Source organism: Podarcis raffonei, chromosome 1 (assembly GCF_027172205.1).
Source record: "Podarcis raffonei isolate rPodRaf1 chromosome 1, rPodRaf1.pri, whole genome shotgun sequence".
NCBI classification, from domain to species: Eukaryota; Metazoa; Chordata; class Lepidosauria; order Squamata; family Lacertidae; genus Podarcis; species Podarcis raffonei.
Window position 1 is genome coordinate 83,761,722 of NC_070602.1, and position 20,374 is coordinate 83,782,095.

The following is a 20,374-nucleotide window of genomic DNA, read 5'->3' on the forward strand; positions in this document are numbered from 1 at the left end:
GTGATATTTTAGGGAGCAGGCTAGCAGGCGGGGTTCATTACTTACATCATAGGAGCCTACAAAACACTGTTGCTGTATGTAGGTTTTATATTATTTGTTTTTTATCTTATATTTTGGAAATGTACATCCAGGTGTTTTTTGCTTTAATTTTTTGGGGGGGGGGCCAAGAGAGTGGGGTCCTAAGCTATAACTTGTTTAGCTTAAACGTAAATCCGGCACTGATGGCGATGGAAACTCGTGATTCAGCGCCCGCTCCCGAGCTTCTCACCCCATCTTACTCGGCCTATGTTCCAGGGTCACACCCCGGCTTCGGCAACAGGCGCCGCGGCTTGGCCTGCTCGTCTTCATTTGAGCGGGCCGCCTTCTCTTCTTCTCCGCCCCTTCTGTTGGTTGTTAGGCACGTGGTGCAAAGCGAGCACGCCGGCTGGCTGGCGAGCGCAATTTCGCCCGAAAAGCGCCGGCTGCTGCGTCTCGACTCTGCGCGTCCGAGGCGCCCGCCTTGCGCGCCCCTGTTTCCCCCGCGCTCTCCAATAGGGAGCGGTAGGAGCACCTTTGCAGACCTCCTCGCTTGGCGCTCCGAGAGCGGGGAAGTGATTCCCTCCCCGGCGCCAGCGCCTCGGCAGCAGCAGGCTTCAATTTCTCCCGCTCTTCTGGAGATTCACCCCCGGCGGATCTCAGCAGCCGAGGCGTCGGCGTCGGTTCTCCCTCCTTCCTTCCTTCCTTCCTTCCTTCCTTCCTTCCTTCCTTCCTTCCCCCTCGCTTCGCCCGCCGGGTCTTGCGGCTGGGGCTGCCTCTCCCCAGACGCGCACGGACGCCGCGGGCGGAGGAGAGCGCGCTTAGCTGGGATGGCAGCGGGTGCCGCGCGGGGCTGAAGCCGGAGCGGCGCCCGCCATGGCCAAGCAGTACGACGTGCTCTTTCGCTTGCTGCTCATCGGGGACTCGGGCGTGGGCAAGACCTGCTTGCTGTGCCGCTTCACCGACAACGAGTTCCACCCTTCGCACATCTCCACCATCGGTACGCCGGGGCGGGTGGGGAAGGAAGAGAAGTCGGGGGGGGGGATCTGCCAGACCGGCCTCTTCCACCGTCTCCACCGGGAGCGGGGACAAAGGCGGAGGAGGGCCGACGAGATTCGCCCTCGAACGAGAGGGAGCCGCGGCGACTCATTCGTAGGTCTTCATCAGGGTCCCGGCTGGAGGGAGGGAGACCTCGTGGGTCATATTTGCGGCCTTGGGGGCATCGCTGCTGGACTGGGGAGGAGGGGAGGGGACGGGTGGCTGGGTTGCATCGCGCGTAAAGACACTGCGTCTTTGGCACGGATTAAGATGACTGTACCTGCACAGTTGCCCATAGCAAGCCCCAAGAGGGAATCGCCCCGGGCGATTCAGATCTGAGGCTCAGGCTCCCTGAAGCAAAGCTGACTCCCCCTTACTAAGGCAGGAATCTCGAAAAGCGCCCCTTCTCCCCGAAATCCCGGTCCCCCCCTTCTGTGCCTTTGCTTCCAGTTACCTGTTGTTAGATGCTGCACCAATACCGGGCCTTGGCTCCTGCGTCGCCTGTGTTGGGAGCTAGTTTTTGTTCAATAACCGCCCGGCTCTCCGGTCACTGTAAATGTTGCTGCTGCTGCTGCTGCTAAATGCAGTAATGCCAGCTCACCTCAAAGGTGAAAATAAATGCGACGTCATTGTTCGAAAATATGAGGTAGGCATAACACCGTGAGTCATATGGGGGTGGGGAGAGGATAGAAGAGAGAAAGCCAGAGGGAAGGCAGACCCGTTTTGCTCTCTGAAATCCCCAGTGGTGGCTATGCTAGTCCCAGGGAATAAAGTCGGCTCCTCATGGGCTCTTAAAAAAAACAGCCCTCTGATAAGTCCTACCTGAGCCTAAACCCATAACGTGGAATATGCCTGTTTCTTTGGAGCATCTGCTTTTTTGTGGGTGTTAGCAGGCACATATGTGTGCTGAGAATCTGGAAGCAGCTACTGTATGAGCCCGTTCTATTTTTAGACACAGGAGTGACTTGTGGGAGCGTGCTGGTGAGCTCAGAACATAACACACAAAGCATCCTTAAGAGAGACTAAACATTGGCTGTGCCCCGTTTTACTGAGTGATGTGCAGGGCATATCTGAAGTGGCCAAGAGCAGATGATGGGATAAACTGGGGTTTTAGCTGTTTGTAGTACCAAGCCTTTATATTTTGCATTTATATTCCACCTTTTCTCCAAGGAGCTCAAGGCAGTAGAGATTTTTGCGTGGTTTATTTTTGCTTTTGGGGTTTAGTTGGTTGGGAAAGACATTACCTGCTCCCCCCCACCTCCGTTTTATTTATTGGGAGTGTAGGTGTTTTGGTCAGTTGAGGGGCAGTTCTGAGCATCACCAGTTTTTCTTTTGTGAAATGGGTACTTTATTGTGCGTTTGACAGTTTCTTAGATTTCAGAATATGCCCTTGCGCCCCAAAAAGGTTGGGGACCCCTGCCATGACAGCTGCACCACACTAGCTCCAATGGTTTGCCTTCACTGTTGGACCCAGTGTGCCTCTGGATACCAGTTGCCGGAAAGTGCAGGTGTGGAGAATGCTGTTGCACCCGGATCCTGCTTGTTGGCTTCCTATGGTCATCTGGTTGTCCACTGTGAAAACAAAGTGCTGGACTAAATGGGCCTTGGCCTGATCCAGCAGGGCTCTTCTTCTGTTAGCTCTGTTGGTCATGAAACACATTACAGTGGTACCTCGGGTTAAGAACTTAATTCATTCTGGAGGTCTGTTAACCTGAAACTGTTCTTAACCTGAAGCACCACTTTAGCTAATGGGGCCTCCCGCTGCTGCTGCACCACTGCTGCACTATTTCTGTTCTCATCCTGAAGCAAAGTTCTTAACCCGAGGTACTATTTCTGGGTTAGCGGAGTCTAACCTGAAGCATCTGTAACCTGAAGCGTCTGTAACTCGAAGCGTCTGTAACCTGAGGTACCACTGTAAATAAAAAGGGACCTTTTAAAACATGAATGGAGGTTCCCAGAGAATGACCTCAGTCAGGCCCCACAGTTCTGAAATTAGGCACAAAGCTTTCATCTCAGAAGGTGTGACTACTAGCATGCCTTTCATTTTTAGAAATGTAGCGAACGTCCAAAAATAACTTGTAGATCGTGCAGGATTTTTTTGGGTGGTGGTGAGATAATGAAGCGTTGCCTGAAATGTGGTAAAAGAAGTCTGTGGCTGAGCTTCCCCACCTGCCTCTGACTTTGCCTGCCGAGGGCAACATGTTGATGTTTTCCTGTAGAAACCATTCGTTTCTACCATTGTGCTAGGCATGCATAACCTATAGCAGGGGTGGGGAACATTTTTTTCCGTCCAAGGGCCACATTCCCTTCTGGGCAACTGTCCAGGGGCCACATGCCAGTGGGTGGGGCCAGAGGCCAAGGTGGGTGGAGCAATGAAAGCAAATTTTACATCTATACAATAAGTTAGTTTGTTCACACATTCTCTATCCTCCATCCAGGCAAGCAAAAGGCAATGCAGGTTTTCAAGGACACATTCCAGGCAGTCAAAAGTATTCAAGGAAAGGGTTAGGGGTGTGGCCTGGGGAGAGAAGGTGCCATATAGAGAGGTGTGATTGGCTGTATTTGGCCTCTGGGCCTGAAGCTCCCCAGCTATGGCTCGATTCCTCAGGCTTGCATTCAGTGGCTGGAAGCTTGAGAAGAAAGCTGCTTTGGGGCATGTCCATATTGACACAACTCCATCTGAAAGAGCTCTGTAGCCCATATCAGGCATAGGACTTGCAAGTAAGGCCAACATGCATGTGGGGGGGGGGTTGGGCATTAGTATTGAAGCTATTAATTTCAGATTTGAGTATTTGGTCAGTTTGCAAGCTTATGATGGAATTGATCTGGAAAGTGAGAAGTCCCCATTTTCCTCCATCATCCCATCTGTTTGGGACTGATGGGTGTTGAAGTTCTGTAGCGTTGGGGTGGAGGACACAGGTTTCCCATCCCTGCCATACACTGAAAAATTGCATATTCCAGTATTTAGCTTTCTGACTAATAAGTTACTTTCCTATCATGGTCTATTTTAGGAAATAGGATGAAATTCCCCTTGCTTCCTGTTTAATTGCTTTTGTAGTCAGTAGTCAAGAAAAAAATAAATTGGGATTTTTTAAAGAGTAATTTGTAAGAGTAATTTAAAGAGAAAATTTTCAGTTTGCATTGGAAAACGTTCATTTGCTCTAGAGAGTGGTCTAAGTTAGCAAGTTTATATTACTAATATTTAGTAAACCAACCTAAAATCATTGATACTGCCAAGCTTGCATAATATTTGTTTGCAGTTGGCACCCATTGTTACTAGCAAACTTATGAAAAGGAAAATTGTCCATACAGAAATAAAGCTCTGGTTTTCAAAAGCTTTCTTGGAACTTGTGGTGCTAAGAAAGCAAGGTTTTCTGCTTAGTCCCATGATTTCTTGTAAATCATGCTTTTCCAAATTTCACCCAATTCCTCACTTGTGATATGCATTTGCATCCATATGTTACAGAGTCTCTCCTCTCTTCTGCTTCTCCAGTTGTTTAATATCCTCCAATAAGTCACTAATTCTTCCAGTAACTTATCTGGCCAGTGTGCAGGCTTTAAGCTTTATTACAATTTGTAGAATCCTGAGGGTCACCAACTGAAGCCAAGTGTAAAATAGTGCTTCAGGAAGGCAGACACACATTAAGAATCAAGCACATATTCAGTCCAGGGCAAAAATCCATTCCTGGTTTCCCCACAAGGTTTCTTTGTTCAAGCCCTTTAATTTAGTGAGGGAAGCCTTTTAGTTGTCAGGGGTCCCTTTACCTTTATCGTCAAACAATTGAGAAACACTTCCTGATCTACTGCAAAACACCCAGAGATCTACCAAGTGGATCGTGGCCTACCTTCTGCCTAATGCTGCTGCCGTCCAATGTACCATGGGAACAATGGTAGTAAACAAAGAATGGCCGAGCCACTTCCAGGGTGTGCCCTAACTACCCCATCTGTAGGCTTGTAGCAAAATATACTACTCACAATGGTGTTCACACAGGGAGATTACCTCCTTTTAGCAGGGGTGGATCCACCAGATATTTGTAGAATTCCAACTCCCATCAGTCCCAGCCAACATGGCAATGGTAAGGAATAATAGGAGTTGTAGTCCATCAACATCTGGAGGGCCACAGGTCCCCCACTCTGCTTTATAGGGCTGGGGAGAGCAGGGTATAAATAATTTTTTAAAATTTATTATTATTATTATTAGGTCTTCCAGGTGAGTAGGCAGTGAAGACTATCACTAGGTTGGGTTTTCAGCCCCCACTTCCCTATTCTCCTGAGATGGAACATTAGGAGGGTTGCGGAAGAGTGGAGTTAACAGAAGTGCCACCTCTCTTGAAAAGCTTGTTCTTCGTGTCACCTGCTGCTTAGATCTGCTTGAGCTTAAACCCACTCAGGTTGACCATGGCCGGTTTTAGCCAGGTAGCTTGTATGTATGAATAGCTATGTAATGGGATATGTTCCTCCTTGAGTTTATATTTTCTCCAGCAGTGGACCATTTCAAAACGGTCCTGTTCTCCCACACGGTGACGCAAGCACACAGTCCTCATCTGCATTAAGTTATTGAAGTTCTCATTGTGACCACAGAGCGAGTAGAAAATGCCTTGCGGAGTACAAAGGATCACTTTCAACTTGTTCCTGCTTGGTGAATCGTGCACGATATGTGAGTCACCCTCAGAAAGCTACACAATTTTCTGAGGAGAAAATAAACTTAATCTTGGATCAGGGAGCTTTTTTTGTGCAGAATGCAAGGCTTTGTTTTGCAGGATCAGGCCAAGTGTCCATCTAGTTCAGCAACCTGTCTCCCAACAGAAGCTAGCTGGGTTCCTGGAGGAAATTCATAAGCAAGGCATGAGGGTCACCATCCCTTTTGGTTTGCAATCAGTTTCTAATAATTGGAACTATACTGCCTCTTAACATTTATTTCTCATAGTTAACAACCACTGGTAGATGTAGGAACCTGCCTCACACTGGTCCACCTACCTTGGTCTTCTCTTCTCTACCCTGATAGGCAGCACCTTTCCAGGCTTTCAGATGGGGCACTTCCCTCAGCCATGTCTGAAGATGCCAGCGATTGGACCTGGGGCCTTTTCCATGCAAAGTACCTGCTCTCCCATTGGGCCACTGCCTGTTTTGTTGCCTCTAACCTGCCCGGTCATAGATCTAAAAATTGTTGTCTTATGGATTCACTTCTGGGTTCGATTGCCGCAGTTATTTAAGCTATAGCTAACATGAAGAAGGCCTCATGCAAGGCTTATAAAGCTGGTACTCTCAATTAGCTCTACCCTGCCCTGCAATAGAAGAAGGGCAAACTCAGAAGAGAAATATTGCAAGGCAGCAGGTAGGCGCTGCTTGGTTTGGGCATATGTGTTAGTGCTGAGGTGTTTTGTCAGCCAAGCTTTCTCGCACTGTGGCACACCACCTTGGAAAGACGGGTTGCGTAGGAAGCTGTGTGCAGCTTTGGTGGCATTTAACTTGCAGTCCCCTGTGCTGTTGAAAGGTACCAGCTTCTTCAGCAGTGTGGGCAAGCGGCTGCAGTAGAAACTTCAAAGAAACACACAGTCTTTGGTGCTTTCTGCTTTTGCTGGCTGTCTGCAGAGAACTGGGGAGTTGGGCTGTTGTTCTTATACGAGGAGAAAAGGCTTCAAAAGAATCTAGACCGGATCACAGATAAGTTGAAGTTGCACAGCCTACCAAGGTTAGATCTCCAGCCTCTGACAAAATGAAGGTGAATTCACTAGTACTTTCCCATGGTTCCTTTCACAGGTATGTTCCCTACTCCAGTAAGATTTTCTTGTCCTGTTTTTATACTACTTTATACACACACACACATCCCCCATGGCTGAGCATGCAAAGACAATATATATTAGATTGTATAGTAAACTATTCCTTTATGACCCACATTGGCCTAGACCAGAGGTGGACAGCCAGCGCCCCTCCATATGTTTTTGGACTCCAACTGTCATCAACCCCACCAATGGCCAGGTCTAGCTCTGGGATGGAAATAGCCTTGGTCACCCTGGTGGATGATGTACTCTGGAAGGAGGAAGGATGGAAGGAATGCTACCCAGTTAGTATCAAAAGCCACTGAGAAGTCCAGGAAAGCTATCAGCCATAGTATCCTTCTGGGTCAACTATTGGGTATTGGACTTAGTGGACACTTTATTACTTTTGTTCTTGTTGTTCCATGATGGAAGTTCTCAGGTGCTAATGTTGGGCAAATCTTACCCTGTGCCCTATGGCTTTCAGGGTGCCCCAGAGCTCTGTTTTGTCTTCCGTGCATTTTAAGAGCTGCATGAAGCTACTGGGAGAAGTCATCCAAAGGTTGATGACATGGAACTCTGTCTTTCTTTTCCATCTTCTGATATCAGGTTTTAGAAACTCTAAACTGGTGCCTGGAGGCAATTCTGAGATGGATGAGGGTGAACAAGCAGAGGTTAAATCTAGGCAAGACGGAGGTGCTGTGGGCTGGGATATTCCCCAGATGAGGTTCCACTTCACCTAAAAGACCCAAGTCCGCATTGCAAATGCTGCTGGCTTGGGTGCTGAATAGTGAAGCCCAAGTAGTGTCTGTAGCTAGGGTAAGGTTCCAGGCATCCCTGTTTCCCGGGGACAGTCCCCAGATTTACAAATCAGTCCCTTGACAAAATCCATCTATTTAGTAGGAAGTTGAAAAGTGTCCCTGGATTCACTGAAAAAAATCTGGTAACCTTAAGCTAGGGGTGTGTTTCATCCATTTCAGCTGGTATGCCAATGGTGGTCATTTCTGCAGAGGACAAAATTAGCCACAGTGATCTATTTCCAGACTAGACGCAGATAAGGCACTCTGCATGGGGCTGCCTTTAAATAGTGTCTAGAAACTTCAGCTGGTCCAAAAAGCGGTCGCCATAGTCCTGATGGGTATACTGTTGTCAGCGTCAACAACATCTATATTATAGCAAGTATACTGGCTTTGTAGACCCATTTTATAGGGCTGGTTTTAAACTTTGAAGCCCTAAAAGGTTTAAGCTGTGAGCTGTCTGGCAGCAGCTGTGACATCTTGCCCACACACTGAGACCTCAACCAGAGGCCTGCTTGGTGTGTTCACCCCATATTCTGTGAGATTGGTGACCATCAGAGTGAGAGCACTAGTTTGAGTTGATTAAAATGAGCTCTGCCTAGCTACTGACTCTGCTGTAGTGTTATGGAGTTTGTATGAATATGTCAACTGCTCAGAAGTTTAAAAGAACTGTCAGCGCTGTATGGCAAGGCCAGAGACAGGTTGGGCTGATGGTGAGAAGGAGTTCAGCAGAGAAGGGAGGATCCAGCTCCTTAACAATGGTGATCTACTCTTAGATTGTGTGTGTGTGAATGTTGTTTGCATATTCACATCGTGGGGTGGTTGTGCAGTAGACTGAAGAGAAGATAGATATGGGGGAAGAAATTCAATGTAGCACCATGGCATTGGTTCCATCAGTGCAAGCATTTCAGCTCATCAGATGGAATGATTCCCCCCCCTCTCCCTTCCCCCAAGCATTGTTCTGGGGGAATCTATCAAGCCCCCTAAGAGCCAATTTTTGGACGGGGGAAGCAGTGTTGCGCTAGTGGAAGGACTTGCACAATCTTCTGCTATCGGGACTCCATTGAATCAAGCCCAAGGAAGATGCTGCACGTGAGAAACACCTACATGGATATTTGTGGGTCTCCATATATATGTTCTAAACATCACATAACCTAATTACACTCAGCAGAATCTACTGGGTAGGGATGGAGTCGCCCTTGTAACTTATCCTTTGCTTTTGTTATTCACAGGAGTCGATTTTAAAATGAAGACTATAGAAGTAGATGGCATTAAGGTCCGAATACAGATCTGGTAAGTGATTTTAGCTATTGCAATGTAGATCTTCGGACAGAGAGCTGATCTGGGAGACCAGATGAGAGTTCCTTGGTGTGAATACATTGTGAGAACTTTGATGAGTTGCCCATTCTCAGCCTCAGTTCTTTTATCTGTAAAATGGGAATGGCAAGTAACTCAGCCAGCAAGATTGCCATAAAGTGAACATGCAGAGACTGTAAAGCACTCTCCAAATGAAGTGCTTGGTAAATTATCAAAAGTACAGGGAATCAGTAAGTGGTTATTGAACACCATCTGCAAAGAGAGGTCCAGTAGGACTGAGAGGGAGAGGCCATTTGGGTTCCTTGGCAGTAATGTAACAGGCTGTTATATACCATGTGTGTAGTGTGGCCTTCCTGTGGTTGCCTAAATGAGGACTGGGGTTGTTTTTTGGGACGTGGATTAAAGCTCCATGCCTAAACTGCAACAGAGGCCATTTCAAACTATTATTGTTGTTATTTCGAAAAACCTACTTCTTTTAGGTAGTGTTAGTGTTACCCCAGCACCACTGACCCAGGAAGTTTTCCACTTTATGGTGTTGGTTTCTAATGGGTGTGTGTGTGTGAAATACTGGAGTGGGGGTCTTAGATAGCATTGAAAGAACTAATTAAAAACAAAAATAAGTCTTTTTAAAATGGGACATGGATGCTTTGTTGTATGTCAGCATGAAAATAATGATATAGTATATCTTTTCTGGGAAGACCCTAGATGCAATTGCCTTCACAGGAGTAGATTTAAAACAGCCCAGCAGGGAGCAGTCAAATCGCATAAACCTCCATAGCTGAAGTGATCCTGTGTGTTCTTGGGTGCCTGTACTGCAAGGAAATTACCTTGTGACAATATTAGTGACGATGACCATTTGTGGATCAAAGAGCAAGTCGGTCATAAGATGATACTGCAGAGCAACAATTAGTCATGCCTTATGACGACTTGACTGCAGTTTAGCACAAATCTGCTGTTTGGACTTGTCTTCTGACTGGCAGAAAGTCAAGGCTGCATGTTAGGAAGTGTGTTTGGCAGCTACTTTAGCAGGGGTGAGGAAGAGGAATTTGTGCAATGTTGAGAACTGCTCCTGGCTATCCCATCGCTCACTTTGCATAATACAGAGGGTGATTTGGGATAGCGGGGCCCAGTCCATTACATCAGCTGAGGCAGTTACCATTTGGCTCCTCTTCTCCCTGAACTATTTCTGTTCCAGCTGGTCACTCTAAGAAGTACTATGTAACACTTAAAGAACTGATGCCCAACTTTTCTTATTTTCCTCTTCCTTTTTCCTCTTGCATCATGGATCTTAGTTTGCAAGCCCGTGGGTAGTGGCTCTTTTGTTCTTTAATCACTTTGGAAACGATTAGCAGAATCCCAACAGTGCACAAGGAGACCTCAGCTTGCACAACAGGACTTCGCCTTCCTCTCCTCTCCTTGCAGCCCCTTCCCCCCTGCCCCATGCTAAAATCTTCTCTGGAGCTTATCCCAACCCTCCCGTGCTGATTTTGCAGCAGGGAGGAGAGGATGGTGAAGTCCTGTTTCATAAGCAGAAGTCTGTTCCACTCACTCATGGGCAGCGCTGGATACAGCCCAATAGCTGATGATAATAATTCCCTTGTCCATGTGAGCACCAACTCTGCTGCAGTCCAGATGGATCATGTGGATAAAAATTGCAGTGCATGGCCCTCAGTCTGTGTGTAACTTGGAGTAACTCTAATCACATCTGCTTTTGTTCCAGGGACACTGCAGGTCAGGAGCGATACCAGACCATCACGAAGCAGTACTACAGGCGAGCCCAGGTAAAACTGTTTTCTCCTAGACTAGAAGTAGCACAAAAAGCATGGAGAGACCTGGGAAGGACTAGCTGACTTTTGCAGGAATTGTCCCAGCATTGGACTCAGTGCTATTTCTCTGATATCTTCATCTGTTGCCAGAGATACAAGCATAGTGTAACCAAAATTCATGGAAGTGACCTGACAGAGGTGGACATTCTCTCCATTTTTTGATATTGAGTGGAATTAAACATTGTGCTAAGGAGATCATCCTGCTGAATTGAATCTTGCCTCTCTTTCACCCATGCACTATTCTAGGGGTTTTCCCTACCCTCCGAAGCAGAATTGGGGGGGCACATGGAGAGGAGGGGGTAGTATTGTTGCACCAGTGGATCTTGTTGCAGTAGCTTCTGCAAGTGCAACAACTTAGTTGAATCCAGACCATAAGTTCCTACTTGGAGACAGACACAGAGAGAGACACACAACTTTGGGGCTAATGCTGACAAAGGTTAGCACTGGAACACAGAAAGGGTCCCAACATTAAACCTCAGCTAAATTGAAAGGCAGCAAGCCAGCAGTCCCGGGTTGGGGGTGTCAGATGGCCTCAAGGGCTTAAGACAAGCTGCATACTTTAGGAATTTAGTGTTACTGATGCTATCTTGGTGCATAAAATGCAGTGATGTTGGCCCATGAGAAAGCAGTCCAAAAATCCACAGATTGCATGCAGCCTTCCCCACGCAGCCTCTGCCTGTAGGGTGGGCAGAGTGGGAGGAGGCAAGCAGACTGATAATGCTCCAGGGAAAGGCGCTGGCTGCAGCGATCAAGATATCTCTCCCCTCCGCGCCTTTCCCGTGGGGCAGAGGCTGTGTGGGGGAGGCTGTGTGTGTGACCTGTTTTGTCTTTGCGCAGCTCCATTTGTGTGCGGGCGGCGCAACGTTACACAGAAGGAGCGCAAGGCGCGATGTTTCACTGATGTTAAAGACACGCCAGGGAGGGGATATTACTCCTCCTGTGTAACGTTGCGCCACCCGCACACAAATGGAGCTGCGCGAAGACACTGCACGGCAAAAACGGACTGCCTACAGCCTCCCTCCCCACTGTAGGGCGGGCAGAGTGGGAGGAGGCAAGCAGACTACAGAGGCCCCACGGCTTGCCACTACCAGGAGCTGCAACTGCTAGAGCAAGTTCCGTATTTATTTTTATATTTAATTGCTATATTCTGTGGATAAGACAACCCATGATTTTAGACCTAAAAAAAAAAGATTAAAAACCTCGTCTTATAGATGGAAAAATACGGTAAATGTTGTGCCCCCAGACTGCTGCCTGTAGGTCACCTGTTGCCTGCCGTTTGATGCCCTGAGCCATAGTGGTGCTAGATCTCTGAAACATGAAGCCTAGTGTATAAGGAGCGTTTAGTAAAACTGCAGCCAAAGAAACCTGCCATATTTCTGCAGGGAATGCAGACTGATTAGCCAGGTCCCCAGGGGGGAAGACTGACATATTCATTAAACAGTTGTCTGTTATCTAGTATGGTGGCAGCCTGCTCTGTAACAATCTTGTAGGAACAACTGTCAAAACACAAATGCTTTTGGTTTATCGGTAGTAGTTAAAGGCCACATCTGCCATGAAGATTTCACAATGAGCTTGGCCTACATGCAGATGCATGCAGAATCTAACAGGACAGAAGAAAGAATAATCCCCAAATGTCTAGTTCCTCTTCTTCAACCCTCCAGCATAATTCCTGGGCAGAGGGTGCATAGGGAATGTCCTATTAAATTAACAGTTACACACACACACACACACCCCTTCCCTGTAAGTAGAAGTCATTTCACCATTGGGTTTATGTTGCACGTTTTACTCCATTCTGTTTTCTTGACCTGGTTCTCTCCCCAGGGGATATTCTTGGTGTATGACATCAGCAGTGAGCGCTCATACCAGCACATCATGAAATGGGCCAGTGATGTAGATGAGGTAAGCAAGGAAGTCTCCCTGCTTCTTCCCCCTATTGTTGGGGACTGTTGGCCCCAGTGTGGGAGAAGTTGCCATGGCAAAATCGGATGAACTGCTCCTGCTCAAGGCCTGTGTGTGTATATACATGCACTCTCTTGTCTTGAGAAGCCTTGTTCAAACAGAGAAATAGCACGTTTGGCTTAGGTGCTTGGTTTATCTAGAGATTGTAGGATTAAAATAGCCTTGGGAATTCAACAGACAGTCCGGATGTACTTGAAAAAGGCATAACACTTTTGGGGTGTCCTTATTTCCTGTAAAAGGACTTATACCTTGTGTAAGCTCCTCAGTATTTAGCAAGTGCTAACTAGAAGATTATGCAGGGACTAGAAGAACATCTAATAAACCTTAACCATGTTTTAAATCTGAGCTGTATTATGCCATCTCTGCTGCAACAAAAGACTGTTCTTTATTTTTTAATAATATTATGTTGTTTTGCATGTAAACCATCCAGTGAATATTTATTGATAGGTGGCTACGTATATAAATGTAATAATAAATAAAATACACTGCTGTTGAATAACTGATGGAGGCATCTTGGATACTGCCAGGGTGCTAACTTTGTGTCCTTGTGCACATACATTCTGCCTTTACACTGTTAGGGAATTTTTATAGATTAGCCTTTGCCAGGTTGGTGCCCTCCAAATGTGTTGAGACTGCAAGTCCTATCAGCCTCAGCCAGTCCTGGGGCTGATGAGAGTTGTGGTCCAGAACACCTGGAGGCACTGGGCTGGTGAAGGTGGTGCACATTTTGACATGGTGACTCTTAACACTCTGCCACAACTGGCACTGAAGTAATCTGCTGCTTTTGCAGTGAACTAATGGGAAGATGAACAGATCTGGACTGAAGGAGATGCTGTTGGGCATGTGCGATCAACTCTGTTGGCCCCTGGGTTTTGGGTGGGGATTTTCTAGCTGCCCTGTTTCTTTGATTGGCTTTGGTCTGTGGAAGCCTTGTTTTCTGTAAGACCATCCTACGATTCTTTTAATTGCTTTGTTAAGATCAGAAATGTGTTGGGCGGTGCCATTTTCCAGATGTTTGTGTTGCAGTGGTGGAAGAAGCCATTTGCTATGAAAATTCTCTGCCCTGTGCAACAGTTAAAAGGCAACAGGAATGGTGCATTTGACAATCCCAAGTCTGAACAGTGCCGTACAGCTCGGCTTTTAACTATGCTGCTTCTAATCTGTGCTGATTGGAATGGGCTAAAGTCTCTCCCTTCTCTCCAGTATGCCCCAGATGGTGTCCAGAAGATCCTCATTGGGAATAAAGCAGACGAGGAGGAGAAGAGGCAAGTAGGCAAAGAGCAAGGCCTCCAGGTAAACTTCTTGGGTAGCTGCTAGTTGTTCTCCTTTGAGACCTAAGCCTCACTCATAGCAGATGATATAGTAAAACTGACAGTGCCAGGTGGGTCAGACCATCTACACTGCCTAGGGTCTCAGACAGGGCTCCCTTATAGCCCTACCTGAAGATGACAGGGATTGAACCTCAGACCTTCTATATGCAAAGCAGATGCTCTGCTACTGAGCTGTTTCTTTTCACTCAGGCCTTGTAAATAACGATGTGGTCTGGGCCTCTCTGTTTTTAAAATCTGTTTTAACTTTGGCGGTGCAGTGAGTTCTGCTTTCGTTGTATTTATGTTTGTGCTTTTTATTTAAATGGTTTTATGTTTTAAATGGTTTTTGTAATTAATAATTGTGAGATGCCCAGAGAACCTTGTTATGGTATGGTGTACAAGTGTCCACTTGCCAGGCAGGCTGTAATGCTAACCGAAGGCCTGGTCAATGGCAGTCTCCATGGCAGCTGTACTAACCACAGGCATTTTTATATGGCTGTAGTGGCAGCCCCCATATCCTCCATTTTTAGTGCCTTGTGGGAAACTTATTGGGCTCTGGGGAGGGCATTATTCAGGAACCTATGTTTGATTGAAGCCAACTTGTTCCACACTGTACCACTTCAAACGGCAAAGGGGGCCTCATATGTTTGGATCTTGCCCCAACCAAATTCCTCTATATAAGACAATGGCATTGTCAGGAACCCTTCTTGCTATAGGATAATTTCTGTTGCTGTTGTTCAGAAGCACATGCAGTTGTGTGAGACCCCCACATAGTCTGGTATAGTCAGGAACAGGTTGATTGCCTCATCTGCTGTGGGTGTGAACCAGGGCAGAGTCTGATCTAGAAAACTAGATGGTAGGAGCAGTTAAATTTTGTCAATGTCCAGGAACTTGTGGAAATGGGTTCTGGAAGCTGGTTTCCTTCTGGCAAAGACAAGCTCAGTTTTACAGTGTCCCCGGGTCACTGTTTATATTAGAGATGGCACTGGGGTCTGGAGCTGGACTTCATTTAACTAGTTTTTCCAGCCCTGGTTAATCAGAGAGAGACGCTGTGCCTGTAACAGTGCTCTTTTTCCCCCATTCAGAAACTTCAAATGTTACCTAGCCTGTTTTTTAAAAAATAATACAAGTTATCTTCTCAGTCTTGGAGGTGGTGATGTTCTAGTTTCTCCAGATCTATCTGTACAATCTATTGACAGTCACTATTACACCTGTATGTAAAGCTGTCGGAACTTCTGTCTTCCAGCTGGCCAAGGAGTATGGCATGGATTTCTATGAAACAAGTGCCTGCACCAATGTAAACATCAAAGAGGTAAGAACTCTGCATATGGAACTTCCAGGTGTCTGGTGCTTTGCAGCCAGTGTATCACCTTTGCAGAGCAAGTGGAGATACAGAACAAAAGAGAGTTCATGGTGGAAAATCCTTGGGCTCACCTGTAGTTTTTGACCATAGCAGCCAGTAGGCACCTCACCTTTGGGATAGAAAGCAAAGTTGTACTATATATTGTTGCAAATGTAACATATATATTTTATTTAATCTCAGAAGTACTTAACACTTATGTACGGTGGTGTATCAGGATTCACACACCCCCATCTACTGTAGCCTTTCGTGCCATATCCCATACCTATTCTGGATGGTCTCTAAACCCTCAGGAGTGGGCTACAGTGGGCAGCAGAATTGGCAAAAATGGGGTCCATTGGATACGCCCTTATGTGTGATAATGTTAGCAGTTAGTGTCAAAACTCATACATAGATGGAGCAGGAGCCCACTGTTAATCTCAGTGGGACATATTTAAGCATGCACGTAACTCCTGCTTAAAACTGGATTGTAAATTGACTCTTGCATTAGCAAATAAAAATTGCCATCAAGTGGGAAACCAAACTGAAAGTTTGAGAAGTAGTTTTTTGTTTTTTAATCTACCTCAAATGTCTAAAACATTTAGACGTGCACCCAAGCACACTAGTAAATACATTGTGGGCTAGTAACTTGTGTAGACTTGTTTGCTGATCTAAAGCTATGTACTAAACCTCACTTTTTTTAAAAAAAACCAACAACCCTCATCTCTTTCAGTCTTTCACTCGTCTGACAGAGCTGGTCCTGCAGGCCCACAAGAAGGAGCTGGACGGACTCCGCACGTATGCGGCTGATGAACTGAACCTGGTTGAGCTGGAGGAGGAGGCAAGCAAGCCAGAGGGCACAGAGCACTCCCCCAAGACCTGCTGGTGCTGAAAGCCTCCCAGTGCTCTTCCTTTTCTTCTGTCCCCCAGTGCAGGCAGAGAGGCTGCCACCTAGAGAGGGCTCCATCTCTTTGGTCTCTGGTTGCCTGCCTGCCTGCCTGCCCACTCTCTGCCCTGCTGGATCCTCTTTGGATTTCCTGGTGTTTCTCCTTGATTGGTGATTTCTGTTGTTCCCCCAAACTCCCTGGATCCAAATCTCTCTTCGGGGGGGCTCACAATATGCAGAACATCACCCCGCCACCTTTGCGGAAGAGCTGTGGTTGGCGATCGCAGCAGCCGAGGCCTCTTCAGCAGCCTCTCAACCTCCAGGTGCTCTGCAGCCTTGCCCTTTTCCAGGGGGCAGCTGAGCCGGTTGGCTTCTGTGCCTGGATGCAACTAGGCCTGTCCTCTGAGAACAGGGCGCTCAAGGAGGGAGGAATGTCCCACTTCATTCACTCTCCTCCAGACAGGCCGTTTGCTTGCACACCCTCAATAGCAGGCCTGCTGAAGGCTTGTCCGTTTGTATCTGCCCCCGCCCCCACCCATACATTGCCTTGCCATTTCAGCATCTGCCCTAATGCCTGCATAGCTTTGTGCAGGGTTGGGGCTTTGTGGCTGTATTGGATACAGTGTCTTGTACATACCTGGCTGCCTGGAGGTTGTTGTTAAAAAAAACCTCTCACCACGGCACCTCGCCAAATTGGGGCTTGTTCCAAAGTGCGCAGTGGCATCTCTTGCCCTGCTAAGTGTAAGCTGCTGGGAGCAGCAAGAGTCTAGCCCTGCTGGGAAAAGGGGTAGGATGATGGAAATTTGGGGCTTTAAATTCAGACTCGCCTTACCAGCTGCAAAGAATGTTTGCTTCTTCCCAGGCGAAACTAGGCTCCTATTTTGTAACTCCTTGGAGCCTTGTATTGCACACCAAGCAAAATCCTTGCCTACTATTATTTACTCGAAAATTTTGTAGGGCATCTTCGCTTGGCTCCCCTTGGGTATCTTTGGTGGTGCAGGTACATCAGGCACCCGCTTAGCCTATATCCCTGCACCAATGGAGGCAGAGAGCCCACCCTATCTGTGTGTCACCTGTGTGGACCTGGCTTTGAGAGCCCCCTTGGAATGACTTTCCCAACTATTCACCAAAGCGCTGATATGGAAACACACTGTAATCTGTGCATAGAGCCTTCCCTCATTTGTTTCTTCTCACTCTTGAGGTCCAACCTGTAAGAAGTTGCTCAAGACCCTTTCGTGGGCTCTTTTTAGAAGTTCCTCCACAGAAGGAATTTCCTTGGAATCTCAGCCTGGTAGATTCCAGGGTATCCAATTTATTTGGTTCTTTTGCCATGTGCTGCTTAACATGGCTTGATCCGAGCAAACTGAAACCAGCCTGCCTGCCTGCATGTTGTACCAGCATCCCCCTCTCGCCTTGACATGCTTGGCGGGGGAGGCCTAAAGACACTTGGCAGTATGCCATGGTAATTCTAATCTATATGCGCCTGCCTGCTCCAGAGTAGCTGCTCCCTGCGTGCCAACACCTTGGGGAGGCGAAGACTCCTTTCCCTTCCTACGTACATGCCAGCAATGGGCTACATTTGCGGATCTAGAAAGGATGGGTGTCAACCAGAGGCTTTCTGGGTGGAATGGCGGTGCATAAGTCCTCCTGCTGCCTGGAGAGGCTGCCTTTGATGGAGGAGGTGGGGCTTAGGCACAACCCATTTGAGCGATAGAAAATGGTTCTTATATCCATGTGATGATCTGCCCTTCCCTAGCCAGGTCATACCAGAGAGCAGACTGATCTACATTTCCCTGCTCGTTTTTCCTCTTCCTCCTCCAGTTGGTTTTCTTGACTTTCTCTCTCAGAGCAGATGAAAAATATTTTTACCCAGTGAAGGAGAGGAAGGATAGTAGTGGGAATAAAGTTGGCTGCACTGTGATGCTTGTCCTGAAAGCAAGGGTGCCTTGCATTTCCAAAAAAGGCTCCACTCTCAAAACCACCAGTTTTACCTCTTTCTTTGTGCTGGGTGGGTTTGAACAGGTATCAAGCCACTGGAAATGTAGGGGGGAAACAGTGGAGTTCTACACACAGTGCCTGCTGTTGGCAGGAGCAGCTCTCCTGTAGCCACAGTCCCCTGGGAAGACCCCAGTCCCAGGGTCTGGGAAGAAAGAGGCACGAAACGGCTTGACCACAAGGGATCGCTTCCTGCAAGACCTAGTGTGAAGCTGGAGATATTGTAGACACTAATTAGAGACACACGTAGCTGGTAGCCTGTTTAGTTTTTGAACTACAACTCCCACCATGCCTGACCATAGGGCCGTGCTGGCTGTGACGGTATGAGGGGAGCTGGAATCAAACAACACCTGGAGGACCAAAGCTTCCTCCCAGCCATGATGTAGTAGGACCCAAATTCTGTAAGAATAGGTGAAAATGCAAAGAAACGAGGACTTGTGCAGGTGGGGAACTAGGCATCTTTGCCCTGAGAGAGGAGGCATGTAGAGACTGAGGGAAATGGATGGGCCACAGCAAAGGAAGAGCTTTTTTGCCTCTTTTGTAAGCCCAAACTGTTGGGCTGATTGGTTGAGGCCTTGCTGGCTTTGGTCTGCCTAGCTTGTTAGAAGGTTGGAATGAAGACTGAGGGCCAATCCTTGCACAGAGAGTCTACGTGGCCTGTGTTGTCTTCTCTCCCCACCCTCTGCTCCTGTTTTCTGACTGGATTGCACTGCACCCAAGCTGAATGGGCATGCTGTGAGTGCAGAAAGCAGGTTTGCACGACCACTTAAACCTACAGCGTGGAAGGCCTGTGGCAGCATGCAGAACTGCCATGCTAAGGCATAAGTGTGATGAGAAATGTGGAATAACTCACTTGGCATGTTCTCAGTGCAACTGGGAAACAAAAAACAACAACAGTGGCTAGCTAGTTGCCTGCAGAGAGTGGTTGTCTCTTGCGCCCAGTTCTTTAAAGCTCTGTTGCTAGAGCTGCTCTCAAGGTGGTCTGCCTGAAAGGATCGAAGAGAGGGATGTCATTCTGTCCCTGAAATGAGCACAGGAGGCTTCCCAGTATCTCTGGCTCTGCAAGCTAGGAGGGCCCAAAGATGTCCCCACTGTAGCTCTTCCTTGCCTGCTGCAATTCAGCATCACATCGGCACTGCTTGCTCCACCTAGGACCTAAGACCATATCCCACCAGTATAATAGAAGCTGGGCTGCTGATGCTGTTAATTATAACGCACAAACTACTAGACTCCAATGTAATCTTCACAACACACAAGACCAGAAAGGGGAACAGGTGAGGAGCTCTTTGCCTTGCTTATGGCATGAGCTGGAGTCCTTATTGTGTAGAGTCAGCAATGGCCTCTTAACTGGGTTGAACTCACAAACAAGTGGTTGACGAAGCCTCTGGCTCCCAACACTGAGCAAAATGAGCCACACTAACAGTGTGCATTCTGGGTCATTAAGACAACTCTTTCAGTGCGAGAAAAGCTCCCTAATCAATGCTGATTTTTCTCTGTGCAGATTGGAGTGGTGCTCTCAGGAGGCCACAAAGTGCTTCTTGGTTTCAGGCCAGTGCTTGGGGAAGGGAAGATGAGTCTGGGAATCTAGCACTCTCCAGTATTCTGAGGCTCCCTTCGTCCTGTTGAGTCACGGATCATTCTGTCTGTAGCGGAAACCGTTGCATATAAACTTGTCATGGGATCCAGCCAAACTTAGAACTTTCTGAATCCTCTGCTGTGTCTGTAATTTGTGGACTTTGCACTTTGACTGGGTTTTCTTGTATGGCCTGTCATTGTAACTCATGATTTTAAACAAGAAAGATCTTTACAAAAATAAAGATTCTCAAAGTGGTTGGTGGCTGCTCTAGTTCCTTGCTGGGTGGCTAACCCGGTCCTCTGCAACGAAGAAGCTGTGTTGCTGCTAAGAATCTCACTTGAAGTGAAATCTAGGAGGCCAAGCAGCAAATGCTTCCCTATGTAGAGAACACATTCAGAGCAGAACTATGTTTAATTCATGCTGCAAATGGGCTCAGTTGCACAAGAAAGGAGCCAAAGAAGCAAACCAGAACGGATGTAGCTTGGCGCATGCATCAGTGCCACCAGCTTTTGTCCAGAAAAATTGCAACAAGCAAGGATTAGTTCTGCCCACATGGGACC

General features: G+C 47.3%; 1 protein-coding gene across 1 annotated transcript; it reads left to right on the forward strand.

Moving 5' to 3' along the window:
* Positions 1-424: 424 nt before the first annotated feature.
* Positions 425-18,878, forward strand: RAB15 (RAB15, member RAS oncogene family). Its single transcript, XM_053400223.1, has 7 exons — positions 425-1,015; positions 8,839-8,899; positions 10,644-10,704; positions 12,571-12,648; positions 13,912-14,001; positions 15,265-15,330; positions 16,091-18,878. The coding sequence occupies exons 1-7, from the start codon at positions 892-894 to the stop codon at positions 16,247-16,249; spliced, it is 639 nt and encodes a 212-aa protein (XP_053256198.1). The 5' UTR covers positions 425-891; the 3' UTR covers positions 16,250-18,878.
* Positions 18,879-20,374: the final 1,496 nt, after the last annotated feature.

Bases quoted from the DNA above. Each gene is read 5' to 3' on its own strand.
- RAB15 (XM_053400223.1), top strand. From the start codon at position 892: ATGGCCAAGCAGTACGACGTGCTCTTTCGCTTGCTGCTCATCGGGGAC. The intron at 14,002-15,264 runs GTAAACTTCTTG...TCTGTCTTCCAG, and splicing joins GCAAAGAGCAAGGCCTCCAG to CTGGCCAAGGAGTATGGCAT. The intron at 15,331-16,090 runs GTAAGAACTCTG...CATCTCTTTCAG, and splicing joins CCAATGTAAACATCAAAGAG to TCTTTCACTCGTCTGACAGA.